Source organism: Hydra vulgaris, chromosome 03, assembly GCF_038396675.1.
Source record: "Hydra vulgaris chromosome 03, alternate assembly HydraT2T_AEP".
In the NCBI taxonomy this organism is placed as follows: domain Eukaryota; kingdom Metazoa; phylum Cnidaria; class Hydrozoa; order Anthoathecata; family Hydridae; genus Hydra; species Hydra vulgaris.
In genome coordinates, this window is record NC_088922.1 from 52,273,902 (window position 1) to 52,290,000 (window position 16,099).

Genomic DNA, 16,099 nt, shown 5'->3' on the forward strand with positions numbered 1-16,099 from the left:
AGGACTCTTTTCTTTCCGTATTTATCCACCCACTTGGTGTCAAGTTCTCCATATTAGCCATTTTTAGTATATATTTTGTACAGAAACCCGCCAAAGACCATCCATTCTTTTGGTTTCTCATTGAGAAAAATTACCATTCATTAAAATTTATTTTAGCAATTTTTTGTGGTAACAAGTCAAAATATCTTAAAAAAATATCACATTTCAGTACCACAGATAATAATTTGCTTAGGTACTCATAACCAGGGGTGTAGAGTCATAAGAAAAAAGTGCCAACTCCAACTCCAATCGTTAAAGTTTTTAGAGTCCGACTCCAACTCCAAAGTAAAATTTTTGAAAAATTCTTTGAATTCTTTAAAAAATATTAAATGATAATTGATAATTTAAAAAATATTTTTTTACCAAATATTTGAAAAAATCTTTGAAAGTTAAATAATTTGTACATGCCCTGCAATACTAAGAAGTTTTACTATCCGGAGTCGCGATTTTTTTTAGTGACCCCAACTCCGCTAAAAATGTTGTTACTCCAACTCCACGACTCCGACTACACAGCCCTGTTTATAACTTTAAAAATATCACACCAAATAAAATTACTTTTACTTTATTTAAATCAGTAAAAATATTTGAGGAACAATATTTTTACTGATTTAAATAAACATTTTGAAGATAACTTTCAAAAAAAAATTAAAAATTCTGGCAATGAACTCAACAAGTGCACAGCAAAAAGATTATTAATAAGATGACATCATAAATAATGGCTGTCAAAAGTGACAGTGTTGCCAGTAGCAAATAAAATGCACTCATTTTATGAGTTAAAACTTCATTTTAATTAAAAGATTAACTTATAATGAATTTTTATTCTTCATATAAAAATATATTAAAAAATGATCAAAATTAATAGGTGGTCATAATAAATTGTCATACAGCTGTATATACTATAAAATATTGCAATACGAAAATTGAATGTAACTTGTTGGCACTTGTATCTCTTAAACTTGTAGCATAAACAGTTGCTAATTGACCCAGCATGGTCGGTACTTGGTGAAAAGTATTTTTCTTGTTTTAAAAACTTTGATAATACAGAGTAGTGAGTTTGGAAATAGTTCTGTTGCACTGCAATATTTATTAAAAAATATGATAACCTGTTTTTAATGGATAACACAATGGCAAATAATGCGCTATTAATATAATTACTATCTAACTATGTCTATTGTATTAATAAATTTTCAAAGCTTGAGGTATTCATTATTTAGATTTATATAAATTACATGGTTTTATAATCTAATGATTTTTGTAAACCTGCTTTCAAAAAAATAAGTTACCTAGAACCAAACAACTCAATTAGTTATTTACCTAGACCAAATACCTCTATTAGTTGTTCACCTAGAACAAATTCTTCTATTAGTTGTTTACCTTGAACCAAATACCTATCAATTATTCACCTTGAACCAAATACTTATCAATTGTTCGCCTAGAACCAAATAACTCTACTAGTTTCTTTTCTAGAACCAAATACCTCTATTAATACTTGGTACCAAAGTACCATTTAATCTCACTAGATTATAAAAAAAGAATTAAGTTGCATATAACTGTATATATGCATAATATTATCTTTATTATATCCATATTACTATCATTTCTTTATATGATTATTATAACTACTTTCACTAACTAGATTGGCATCAAAAACATAAAAAGAATGAATTAAAAAAAGTTAGTTTATACCATTGTACTGATCCTCGTTGAAAACAATCTTTTTTTTTTACATAAATTTCATGTAGAGATTCAGTTAAAATATTAGCTACAGTGTTCTATGGTTTATGATTTAAGTTGTTTGCTTGGTAGCACAATTGCTCTATATCTATTATAGTTGTAGACCTCTTTTGTTTGATTATGTTCAATTAATAAAATTGGTTTGTAATAAATGGCTGACTGGAAACCTTATTCATATATTTGTTTTATAATGCTTCAATATTTTCCTTTTATTAGAATTTATTTAAATTCTATTAATGACTAATAAATTACTTATTTATTTAAAGTAAGATAATTTCATGATTATTTTACTTTTGTTTATTTTTATATCCAAAAATTTTTTTAATTTGAAATTTATTAAAAGTATAAATACTCAGCAACATAAAAAATATTTTTAAATAATTTGTGAAATATTATAAAAAACTGAAAATAAAATAATTCAGTATTGGAAAATAAACAAGGCTTACTTTATAAAAAATAAATATGGCTTACTTTATAAAAAATAAATATGGCTTACTTTATAAACAGAGTATGTGTCGCAAATGTTATCAAAGCAAGTATACAAACCATTTAAAAGATCAACCACCTTAAAACAAATAAAAGAAAAATTATAAAATTAATTAAAAAAAAATTATAAAATACATTTTAAAAATTGTTTATTCCATATTCCTTAAGGAATAAACAATTTTTTCCAAACATTTTTTACACATTTTTTCCATTCTCTTATTTACCAATTATAACTTTCCATTTTTAATTATTACCAAGCTACATTCCAATTTTTAAAACCTAAATAGATCAACCTGAAAAGGAGTACATTCAGATGCAAGTTTTGTAAATCCCACTATGTCGCTAAATAAAATAGTAACCATATCAAACGATTCAGCTTTTACAGGTTTACCAAGCTTAAGTTGTTCAGCAACAGATCTAATAAAAAACTTCTTATCAGACTGAAAAGTAAAAAATAACTTAAAATAAACTTATATAAAAGAATAAAAAGTAAATAATAATGTAACATATAAGAGCACAATAACTTAGGTAACAATAACTTAGGTAACAATAACTTAGGTAACAAGACAACAATATAAAAAAAAGTACTTTGGCAACATGCTGTAAAGTAAGTTATCAGTTTTGGCTTTTTCTTCCTCCAATAAGAATGTTCTCTCAAAAACTAAGTCTTCAAGCTGGTTTGCATACTTTTCCATCATGTTCATCATATTATCAACTATGCTGATGTTTCTATTAAAATATTAATGTAAGAGTAAACAATATTATAGGCATAACAAAACTTAAATCTCATGTAATATAAATATTATAAAAATAAGATTAAATATATATTATAGCACTGATAATTCAATTTTTGAAATAATCAGTGTAATTATCAAATTTAATTGAAAAACTAATAAGATGGAAAAGATATTGAAATTGTAAATAAAAAAATGCAAAGTAAAAGGATAATAGGTTATAAAAAACATACTTTCCCCCACATAACTTCAACCTCTTGTTAATTTCATAAAAATTTGGTCTCGACTCAGGCCAGTCCTCCCAACATTGTCTCATTAGTAATTGGTAATCAGATGTTCCAAGATTTTCATTTACTATTGGTCGAAAAACTGGTTTTGTTCTTTTTTTAACAAGATAAACTTTTTCTAAATTTAAAAAAAAATGCTTTTTCTAAAACTTATAGAGAACTTTTTAAAATTTACATTTGAAGTTGAGTTAATGTTAGTTACAAGGAATTTTCAAATAGCAAATGTTTGTTGTATTATGTTTATCATAGTAAAATCAATAATTTTATAAGCAAAAGTTAGGAATTTGATTGAAGCAAAAACTTCTAATGTTTGTTCATAAGAATTTAAACTCGACTGGTAAATTACTTATTTTAAGAAGACATTTTCTGTACAGCAAATACAGTAAAGACAGATTTAAAATGTACAAACATTTTGTTGCATTTTTTTAAAAATTAAAAAAAAATAAAAGTTATTATTAAAATCAATATTAACTATTAAAAAATTAAATAGTTAATATTAGATTTTTTTATTTTTCAATTGTTAAGTTTCAAAACTGCCAGTGTAGAATAACCTAGGTTTAACACTGCCAGTGTAGAACATCCTTGGTTTAAAACTGCCAGTGTAGAATATCCTAAAGTGTAGGAGATGATAAACTTTTAAATTTTCTAAGGAAACTGAAAATTTATCCTTACAGATTTCATACTGCTTGTTACTATGGTCTTTTGAAATTGCAAAAATTAAATTCTTCTGAGGCTACCATAAACTTTAGGTCAACTGTATTATCTATTGATAACTACAATTATTAACAAGCCAAATTTCTTAGAGATCTGTTATCTTAACTAATACCCACTAAGTTTTGCACAATTCATATTCCTTTGTTTAAGAAATAATTCAAGACAATCTCCACAAATAATTTTTAGCCTCATATGATGTGACACACTTATTTACCAGTATTCTGTTTCAAAAAACCATAAAAACTGCAGTTAATTTAATTATGTACAATGTTAGTTTTAATGTTAAAAATATTAAAACTAACAAAAATGATTTTAAAAAACTATTAAATTTTCTTTTTAAATTCCACTTCTCAAACACATTTTTATTAAAGGAAAAACTTGTAGTCTAAGAGCCCATGTCAGTCAGACTACACTATTTTATAAAGGCTGAAAAAATGTCTACTATGTGCTTTAATTAACGGTGGCTTTGGCTGGCACCAGGTACCAAAGGTAATAAAATATAGTCTAAATTATGTCAAATTATAAAGTAATTATCTTATAATTTTCTTATAATTTTTTACGGAAAAAATTAGGATAATTTACATATATTTATTAGATATATATAAGATATATATTTTAAAGATTTCATGTGGTTTTTAAAGAGATTTTACAGAGAAATTAAAAAAAAAAAGTCTTAGGAGATTTTGGAAGATTTCAAAAATAAAATTGTACTAAAACATTTTCTTTTTTATTTAAAAACATTTCAAAACTGTAAGTATGAAAAAAAATTAAAAATTTTTTTTTTCATTCTTACAAAAAAAATAATAAAAATTTAAGATAAATAAGATAAAATTAGGGTAAAAAAATTAACTTTTACTTAATTCAAATCAATTTCATACTTGCATTAAAAATTCATCAAATTTATTAATTCACTAAACAGATGACTTTATGACAAGTAACAAATGATAAATAATCATAAATCATTATAACACAAACTCAACTTCCAGAAACTAAACTTTATATTTTATATTATCGAGTCATTAAAAGAAATTAAAAGTAAACGTGATAATCTCATGGAACCCAGTGATAATTTCATGGAACCCAGTGATAATCTTATGTAACCCAGTGATAATCTCATGGAACCCAGTGATAATCTCATGGAACCCAGTGATAACCTTATGGAACCCAGTGATAATCTCATTGAATCTCAAGTAAATTAATAAACATAATAAGCATCTGGTAAAATTTAGCGCTTTCAGTTTTTTTCGACCCAATGTTTGCGCATTGTAAATTATATATTTGTGCATCAGTTACTTTTTTTCTGGATTTCAGTTGCTGCAACTCATACCTTATTCCAAACCCAAGATATTAATAAAATATTTGTGACTGACACTTGATTTAGACATCAATGATATCAATTAATAATAATTTAAAAGTTATGGGTTTCAGTCAAAACTTCTTTCTTCATGAATTTGGATAAAATTTGCCCAGGCTTAAAATGACCAGGTTGCTTTCTTTTGATAAATTTTTCCAAGTCAATATTCACAATAGTCTATCGCCATATTTCTATAGCTCTCTTTGTTACTTTCTCATTTTTAATCCAACTACAAAACTGTACACCATAGTCCAAAGACTGAGCTTGAGTAAGATTTTCAAAGTTAGCACAATGGGAAACGCTCTCATGGAATATCTTATACAAAGAAGACAATAATTTTTTTAATTTCCATCCTGAAGCATTTGTACCATGCTTGAATAAACAGAGTATTGTTCAAAGGCCACATGATCTAATTGATATTAACTGACTGAGTTCATATTTACTTCTCTCAGCATTTAAATTAGAGAGGAAAGACATACAAAAATTTAGACCATCCATGGAAACCTGCAGCATTTTATTTTCTAAACCACTCATACATTTATAGAAATTCATCATAATATTGATCATAATTCATCATAATACTCATCATGATTTTGGTAAAAGCAAAAGCTTTTACCAAAAATTCTAATATCTTGTTTTTACCATCTTTGATGAGGAGTTTCAATATCTAATGTGCAAACCTATTTGACTCTTAACAATTTGGTTGTAAGATTCATTGAATTGGCAAAATAATGGATCAAGCTCAGATGTCTTGCACAAAATTTCCTTAAAATATGGTGCAACTCCTAAATACACAAGATTAATGCACAGTGTTTTCCCACAAGAAAATTATTTAGCTATTTGACTATCAGTAAACATTGCAGTATATAATTCAGATTTGATCTGATCAAAAAGAATGTTTTGAAAGCACAACATCAACTGCCCACATAATCTCTGCTTTCTTTTCTAACTGCAACTCTTTAACAAACATGATAGAATATTGCTGTGGGCTAGCTGGTGGTTTTACGAAAGCTTTAATTGCATATTTATCACAGACAGGCATACTTTCTTTATGTTTATTACCATTTGCGTGTTTTTCCAATGCCTTTGCACCCAGACCTGCAACAGATATAACTATCAAAAATTAGCTCAAATATATTTGACTGAATACAAATCAAAAAATAGTTACTTAAGTGACGTGTATAAATTTCTACTTTTATACTATAACATAAATACATTTACAATATTTTGAAGTTTTAGATGATGTCTGGTGATGGGGTTGCAAACCATGATAAGTATCTAGCAATGGATGGCATGATTTCTAACACTAGACCAAAAAAAAATATTAGAAAATTATGATTTATGATTTGACATAATTAAGCAGGTATTTTAAGCACCTTTGGTACCTACTACCAGCCAAAGCAACATGATCTAAAGTACATAGTTGACATTCATACCAATAATAAAGCAATATACTTATGTTAGAAACATGCACCAAAAAATTTACAGTCTTTATATAATAATGTAGGTCTGGTGGCCTCAGGCTCTTAGAATATAAAGATCTAATTGACTGTGTGGCCATGGTATCTCCACTAGCACCTGTTCTGACTAAAATGTATATAGATCATTTTGAGCAGAATTCAAGGAAATTTCATACAACTGTGTATTTATTTATAAAACTTATTTATTCATTCTGACAAAATATTTGAAAAATCTATTTTAATTCACAAACCTTTTAAGCTTAGGTTCGTAAACATTGAAAATGGTAAGTCTCGTGTGATAATTTCTTGCATTATTATACCATAACTGTATACATCACCAAATTGTGAATAAGGAAATTGTTTATTTTCAATATGTTCAGGTGCTTTCCATAACATTTCTAAAATAATATACAATTTTGTGATAAAATTATTAAGACAGTATTAAGCAAGTGTTATATATACATAAATACATTTTATATACACATAAAAAAATTTTTTAATTATAGAGTTATATAGTTTATATAGTTATTATATAGTTTTATATAGTATTATATAGTTTTATATAGTTTTATATAGTTATTATATAGTTTTTAAGCATTTAATAGTTTGTTACATCATAACACTCTGTATTACAAATAAATATAAATTTACAAATTTAAATAAAAATTCCACAAATACAAAAAGCTACTGTATATATCGTTAAAATGTTGTGCAGTCTTTAATTTAATTAAAGTGTAATATACAATTCTTAGGTTTTGTTAAACAAAATAAGTTTTTCTTCTTTCTTTCTTTTCCTTACTCACTTCCTCAAGGTCAAGAAGACCACTACAGATGAGGAGGCTACTTAATAGTGGTTATAACCCTCTATCAACTCTATAACTTCGAAACACAAACCTTGACGAACAAGGCCACTGCGCGGGAAACAAGTTGAGCGCGGTACTACCAGAGACATGGTGGGGATTGAACTCGAAACCTCTCGCTTATGAAGCGAGTGCTTTACCATTACACCACTACCGCATTTTAATCAGGAGGTTCTCTTTTTTTTAATGATGTCAAAAAAATTTTGAGACACTTGATTGTTCTGTACATGATTTGTTCTGGGAATTTCCATGCTCGATAATTTCTGATTCCAAAACTTTTTCACTGAGTTTAATACTTTTTTGTGACTGTGCAAGCTGCTACATAGTCCAATGATTATCTGCATTCTAAAGGGTGTTTTTATAAGCCCGATACAACTTCAAATTGAAAAAATTAACACAAAAAATAAAACTTTAATTAAACTTTTTTATTTATTTGAAAGATCAATACAGACATTAACACTTAAAAATAATTTTGGGCATATAGGCACCGCGGCTGTTCTTGACGAATTGACAAACAATCTTGGCTAATTAACAGATCCATTTTTTGAAATTAACTTATCTCCAAATTTTAATTTCAATAAGTCAATGGTTGCAGTCAATGTATGGCAAGCAGCAAAACCATTAAGCCAAAAATGAGCCTCATCCCTTAACATAATTTGGCAATAAAACAATGGGTAAATTACTAACTGCTCTAGAGCCCAATCGGCAAAGGAACGATGCATATTTAATTCTTGCAGCTTTAATTTTTGCACCAACTGGATCTTATACGGGTGTAAACCAAGATCTTTGCTCAAAATTTTCCATGTCATGGACAGACAGAGCCTTAATTGCTACCATCAATGACGAATTGATAAATTTGGATCCTCTTCCACACTTTTGTTTACAGCAGTGATACTCTCTTTAGTACGCACATTCCTTTAATGAGTTGACGTTATTGAATCCTCTAGAGAGAATGTAGTATAAAATCTATTGACAGTTTGACGGATTGCTTGCTCAGATGGACAATTATGTGTTTCATAAAAATCACGAAGTTGTCTATAAGTTGCCCAAACTGATGACTTATTTTCAAAGTAAATTTGAATAATTTCATGGCGTTGTTCAAGTGTGAGTCTATTCATGACTATTTGCTAGAGAATACTGAAACAAATAAAATAAAATTTAAAGTTCTATTGGGCTTAAAAAAACATCCTTTACATTTGGTCAGGAGGCTGTAAAGACTTAATTAACTAACTATTTAAGTAAAACATCCAAGTTTGTGCTACTACAATAGTTAAGGGTGTTTGTAATGATTGATTTGTTGTTGTTTACAATCATGCTTTTAGAATAATTATCGAAATTAATTATTAATTTACTTTTTTCTAAAAAAAACTGATAAAGTTTATTTTTTTAACTTTTATTCAGATGCTTATCTAACTTATGTGTGTGTCGGTATATATATATATATATATATATATATATATATATATATATATATATATATATATATATATATATATATATATATATATATATATGTACATATATATATATGTATATATATACATATATATTACATATATATATACATATATATAATATATATATACATATATATATATATGTATATATATATATATATATATATATATATATATATATATATATATATATATATGTACATATATATATATGTATATATATACATATATATTACATATATATATACATATATATATATATATATAATATATATATACATATATATATATATATGTATATATATATATATATATATATATATATATATATATATATATATATATATATATATATATATATATGTACATATATATATATGTACATATATATATATGTATATATATACATATATATTACATATATATATATACATATATATATATAATATATATATACATATATATATATATGTATATATATATATATAATATATATATATATATTTAAATATGTATATATATATACATATATATTACATATATATATATATACATATATATATATATATATATATATATATATACATATATATATACCTATATATATATGTATATATATATATACATCTTACCTTCCAACAAGACTGCAAGCAACCACTAATTAGAGTTGGAAGTTACTGGAAGAGAAAAGATGAAGATAGATAACGATTGACAGACGACTTAAAAAATTGCAAATTATATGAATCAGTAAAGCAAGATGAAGGAAGCGAATTCTAAAAACTGATGTTTGAGGAAAAAAAATAGACAAATAAGAGTTTTTGGAGAACTTAGGAACAGTCACAGAAAAAGAATGAGACTTAATTGAATGACGAGTAACACGAGAATGAATTTTAGTAGATGGCACAAGAGACACTAGCTCTTTAGAGCAGTGCCCATTATAGCATTTGTAGAAAAGAGAAAGAGAAGCAACATTACGACGATGTGATAATGGTTGGAGGTTGGCTGCAAGAGCAGGTCCAACTATGTTTACAATGCATTTTTGCACCTTGCCTAAAAGAGAAAGTGCATCATTCGAAGATCTGCCCCAGATATGGCAACAGTATTCCATACAAGGCCGCATTTAAGATTTATTGAGATAGAGAATAGAATCCGGAGTAAGTGTTAAGCTTGATAAAGAGATGCAATCTTAGCAGATGCTAATTTTGCAACGGATTTGATATATGGTTTCCAAGAAAGATTGGATGTAAGATTTAATCCTAGAAGATGAAGGGTAGATGACTCATCGAGTACATTACCGTTCATAAGTATAGGAAGATTGAAGTTTTTGCGATAACGATTGGCTGAGAAGAATTGAGTTTTATCTAAATTAAAGTTCACCCGCCACTGTGAGCCCCATGCTGTAGCAGAAGTGAGATCCTTTTCAAGCTCAAATGCCCCCTCCAAGCAATCAGAGAGTGTTGGCTTCTTATCATGATAAGAATAAATGGTAGTATCATCAGCAAACAACGCCACCTTAGATGTGAGAATATCTGGAAGATTATTAATGTAAATTAAAAAGAGTATAGGGCCAAGGATTGAACCTTGAGGAACCCCTGAAGTTACAGAATATGAAGAAGAGTTTTGTCCAACGATGACAACTTTTATACTAGGATTGGAAAAGAAGGATTTAGTAATCAAAAAGATGTTACCAGATACACCATGAGAAGAAAGCTTATTGAGAAGACCAGTATGCCAAACTTTATCAAAAGCTATAGAAATGTCAAGATCGATAGCCTTAACCTCTCCACCTTTATCTAATGCACGATAAAACCTACCGGTTATTACTGTTAGCAAATCAGCTGTAGAACGAGAAGATCAAAAACCATATTGATGATCCGAAAGTAAGTAATTAGATTCAAGATGAGAGATTAAGTGTTTGCTAATTAAAGATTCAAAACCTTGCTTATGATAAGAAGTAGACTAATGGGACAGTAGTTAGACGAATCAGATCGCTCTCCAGAATTTTTGAAAATAGGGATAACAGATACCCTTTTCCAGCAGGCTAGAAAACAAGACTCTGATAAGCACTTGTTAAATAGTTTTGAAAGTATAGACGACAGCTCTGGAGAACACTTCTACAAGACTTTAACAGGTATGTTGTCTGGGCCACAAGTTGTAGAAGAGTCTAAGCTGGAAATCACTTTAGATACAGAAGCTGGAGGATACGAATGACAAGCAATGAATCAACCTGTTTGACAGCTAAATTAGGAAGAACGCAACTAGTGGAATCGAAAGATGATATTGATGAAAAGTTTTTAGCAAACAATTCGGCTTTGTCTTTAGGTGAGGTGAAGTCTGAACCATAAAAGAGAGATGGAATTAAAGATTTGCCCTTACTATTGATTCTATTAAAGATTCTCCAGAAGTCACGAGAGCTTAATTTTTGTGATGAGATACGAAATTTCATGACCTGAGAATGACAGTGGCTTTGGCGTTAGACAAAACCATTTTTACAATTGTTTCTAGCAGTAATAAACAGACGTCTGTTTTCTGGAAAATTGCTCTGCTGATAGATATGGAAGTAACGGTTTCGATTGGAAATTGCAGCAGCACAATGTGAAGAAAACCATGGAGAAGAGTGAGGCTAGACCTGAAATTGTCGACAGGAAATAAAAGATTTCATGCCAGCCTGAATCCACGAAGTTATGTAAGAAGCACATTTGGCAGCAGGAAGACAAAAGATTTCCACCCAAGGGTCATCACAAAGAAAATTATGGAAAGAGTGACAGTCAGCTTTAAGGTAGATGTAAGAGGTACAATGATAAGAGGATTCTGATGTTAAAAAAAAGGAAATAATATATTTAGAGAGATCTAAATAAACAGAAGCTTAGTTTTTCCACATTTACCTAAGGGTAAATGTGGAAAAACTAAGCACTAGGATCAGAAACAAGACATAAGTCAAGTAGAGAAGGTAAATGTTCAGGTTGTCTGGAAAGCAAGTTGGAAAGTTTACTACTTGTGTTGGAGATAAAGAAAGGCAAAAGTTGTGGGAACACTTGCATTGTTACTCACTAGTTAATGAGTCATTTAGTGTAATGACCATTAAAGTCACCACCAACAACAATATTGGCTGAAGAGGAAGAGCTTGGTAAATTTGATCAGAAATAACATCGAAAAGAGTGCAGTCTTGAGACAAAGGAAAGCTATGTAGAACAAAGAGAAAGGTGATAGAATAAAGTGGTGCTAAACAAAAGCACATAAAGGAATAGTCAGTGGATTTAAACCTAGTTTTTTGACAAATGGGTGAACCTAGTTTCCCAAAAAATGGTATTACAGGGTGGTCAGCTAAAAGTAAATTTTAAATTCCAGGATATTTCCAGGATTTTTCAAGGAAATTTGGGTTTTTCAAGAATATATTGATTTTTTCTCAACAATAAAGTGGACCAGTAAATGCAAAATATATTGTCTTAGAGCGAAACAACTAAATATTCATATTTGAATACGCATATAAACCATACATACATTTAACTGTTTGTGTGTTAAATATAAATCATATATACATACATATATTAATGTAAAGTTTGTTTAAACTCATACAAACATATATATATATATATATATATATATATATATATATATATATATATATATATATATATATATATATATATATATACACACACACACATGTATATATTTATATATATATATATATATATATATATATATATATATATATATATATATATATATATATATACACACACACACATGTATATATTTATATATATATATATATATATATATTTATATATATATATATATATATATATATATATATTTATATATATATAACAACTTTTTTATTTTATCTTTTTTTTGGATTGCTTTTTTTTGGATTGCTCCAATTGTTTGTTCCTTTTCTAAAATTGTGTTTCTAAAAGAATTTGCTTTTGCAAGGACAGTGAAGTCTCTCTATACTTCTGCATCAATGCTTAACATGTCAGCATCAGATTTGAGAACTTCAATGCACTTTCTAACACTTTCTTTCTGTTTTTTAATAACTAAAATATCTTCATCAATCAATTGATGTTTCCTGCTTACTTCATCTAACTTTAACTGATCCTTGTTTTCTTTCAATACTGCATTGTAGCGATTGTATGCTATCTTACAACTTTTTAAAAGATCGCTGGGGAGCTCATACTGATGAATAGCAATGTCATGAGAATCGATGTGATCATAAACTATTCTTTGAGAAATAAGAGATCTCTCTTGCATTTTATTTGGAGACAAAGATGAAGCAATCCTCACTAAAGAATATATCAATGGGCATTTTTCTTGTAATTTTTGCAATAACATTATGATAATCTGCTTACATTCCATTATAAACTCTAATTTCTCTTCTGGTTTACAACAAAGAGAACTTAGCATCTGTTTTAGTGCTGTTCCGAATTCAACTTTGTTTACATCTAGGTGGTTGTTTGATTTTCCTACTTTAATCTTAATTAAACTATATAATCTATTATATAATTATATAATCAAACTATCTTAATTAAGCAGTTGCAGCTTCATTTAAAATTTTTGACTTGAGAATCATTTTCATCAAACTTCGCAACATGCTTTTTAAACTGTTAGATAAAAATGCAACCATAGGTCTGTCTGTTTGAAATAGAACTAGAAATCCTTTTAATTTTTTAGCAAGATTTTGAAAAACTGCATTCGCAAAGGTACAAAATTGTGAAGATGATGATCTACCAGAACTTTATAGCTCTTATTTTAAGGACGTCTGCTTTTGTAGAGTGATTCCCAATACTTTATAATTTTAACCATAATTGGCCATACAATAATGCCTCTAGAAGCTACACCTTCATCTTCTACCCAGCGAGTTGCACAGAAACTGAGATACAATAAAATCCAAAACTATAAATGGTGAAATGCTCTTAACTTATATATAAATATAAAAGATAAGATAATTTATTATAATATTTTTTTCTGTTCAAATATGCATACTTACGGCGAAGCAAGCAGATCAGTTTCGCAAACTCTAATATATTCATCTATTTTAGCTGGTGACTCTTTGAAAAGATTACACATTGCACGAAATATTTTTTCTAACTCCCACTTTTGGGAATTTATTGCTGTCTGTAGGGCACCCAAAACTATGTGCAAACTGCAACTGCCCATATTAACTATATCAGAATATCATTTTTCCTGTCTTTGTTCATCTAACATTTTTAGAACCTCCCAATTAACATTAGGACCATCCATTGATACTTGAATTAGTTTTCCAAGATCAAACATCTCTGTTGCTTCAATAAGTTTGACAAATAAATTCTGTGAATTAGGACGTCTGAGGAATTTAGAATCAATATATCTAGCATTTACAACACCAGAATTTGAGTCCCAGTATCTAACTCCACAGTCCATTTGTTCATTTTTAAAGATTACATTCATACTCTCATCATATGACAAAACAAAGATGGGTGATGGTTTGACTTCAGATATAAGTTGCTCTCGATAGTAAGGTGCTAAACCAAAATTTATGAGGTAGCCACATTTTTTTTTGCTTAATGCAAACTTTGATGCTATTGTACTATCAGAGAACATAGATTTGAATATTTCATTTAAATTTAAGCATGATCTTAAAGAAAAATGTGACATTACAACATTTAAGGTCCATATTATTTCTGCCTTGGTAACCAGAGCTGGAGATTGAAGATCCTCTATAATAGGTTGTGGCATTTTGTCATTTAAAACCTTGTTTGAATTGGGAAAATGTTCTTGTAAGTTAACAAAAGCTGCTTTAGAGCCAGATACTTCTGTAGTAAAATCTAGGAATGAAATGTGTAAAAAAAAAAATTAATATCCGGTAAAGTGCACAGCTAATCAATTTGCTCCAAGCATTCCAAAATTTAAAAACATTTTTAAAAATAAAAAGTAAAAAATCAAATCAAATAACTAAAAAACTACCTGTAAAGAATATATCAGCTGCATTATGTGTCCTTGCATGCTCTTTATGCTTTTTACCAATTGCATGAGAATCCAAAGCAGATACTCCCATGTTAGAAATATTAACATCTGTTCGACACCAATTAAATCTTGCTTTCTTTGAATTTGAAGAACAAAATTTACCCAAAAAGAATACTTTTTATTGTATAGCCATTCTGTTTAAAAACGACAGTTCTTTGACTTGGGCATTATGTTAGTTATATTATATATTAATTTATATATATATATATATATATATTACTTGTATATTTTACTTTCTAAATAATTAGTAGAAATAATACATATAGTGAAATTAATTAAAATATTTTGATCATTCCAGAAAATACATAATCAAACTAAAAATTTTGTAAAAGATGATAACAAGAAAACGGGAAATATCAAATTTTAATAAATAAACTAGAAAAATTTAATAATTAAAAAAAGAAAATTAAAAAAATATTCTAATATTTATACAACTTTTCTATTCTTTTTTTTTAAGATTGATTGTTATTTTGAGAATTTTGAGAATGCTACAGAATTTGTTACAAGTCAAGGAAAAAAACATATTTAATAACAACAATTTTATAACTTTATAACAACAATTGAATGTTTTGATATGCAAATTATTTCTGATTTTTTAGAAACTAATTTGCTATGTATGCTATAACTATGAGAAACTTTATTTATTTTTGTTCTTATGTTTATTTGTTTTCATGTCTTTTAGCTTTTAGAAATATTCTAGCTATATTTGACGTTTTTTATCAATACTAATATAGAAAAATCAGAAAATAAATTGCTATTTATTTGTAAAATATATTTATTTGTAAAATATATTAAATATGTTTGATCGATAAACTTTGTGATGACAGAAGAAATTAAATAAAAAAATACCATGGTTTCTTTTATAAATGTATTTACAATATTTGTTTTTTTCTGAAATTGTTTTCTTTATATTGCCAAATTTTAAATGATAAGACAAAATACTAGAGATAATGAACATGATTGCT

At 27.4% G+C, this 16,099-nt stretch overlaps 1 protein-coding gene across 2 annotated transcripts in view; it reads right to left on the minus strand.

The window, feature by feature from the left end:
* LOC100198115 (atrial natriuretic peptide receptor 2) overlaps positions 1-16,099 on the minus strand; it is a 109,473-nt gene that overhangs the window by 6,138 nt on the left and 87,236 nt on the right. For both annotated transcript variants that reach the window (XM_065793622.1, XM_065793623.1), the window contains exons 11-15: positions 7,060-7,206; positions 3,227-3,398; positions 2,848-2,988; positions 2,553-2,676; positions 2,270-2,338 (exon numbers count right to left, since the gene is read on the minus strand). In XM_065793622.1, coding sequence (XP_065649694.1) covers positions 2,270-2,338; positions 2,553-2,676; positions 2,848-2,988; positions 3,227-3,398; positions 7,060-7,206 — 653 coding nt within the window. The remainder of the gene's footprint in view (positions 1-2,269; positions 2,339-2,552; positions 2,677-2,847; positions 2,989-3,226; positions 3,399-7,059; positions 7,207-16,099) is intronic.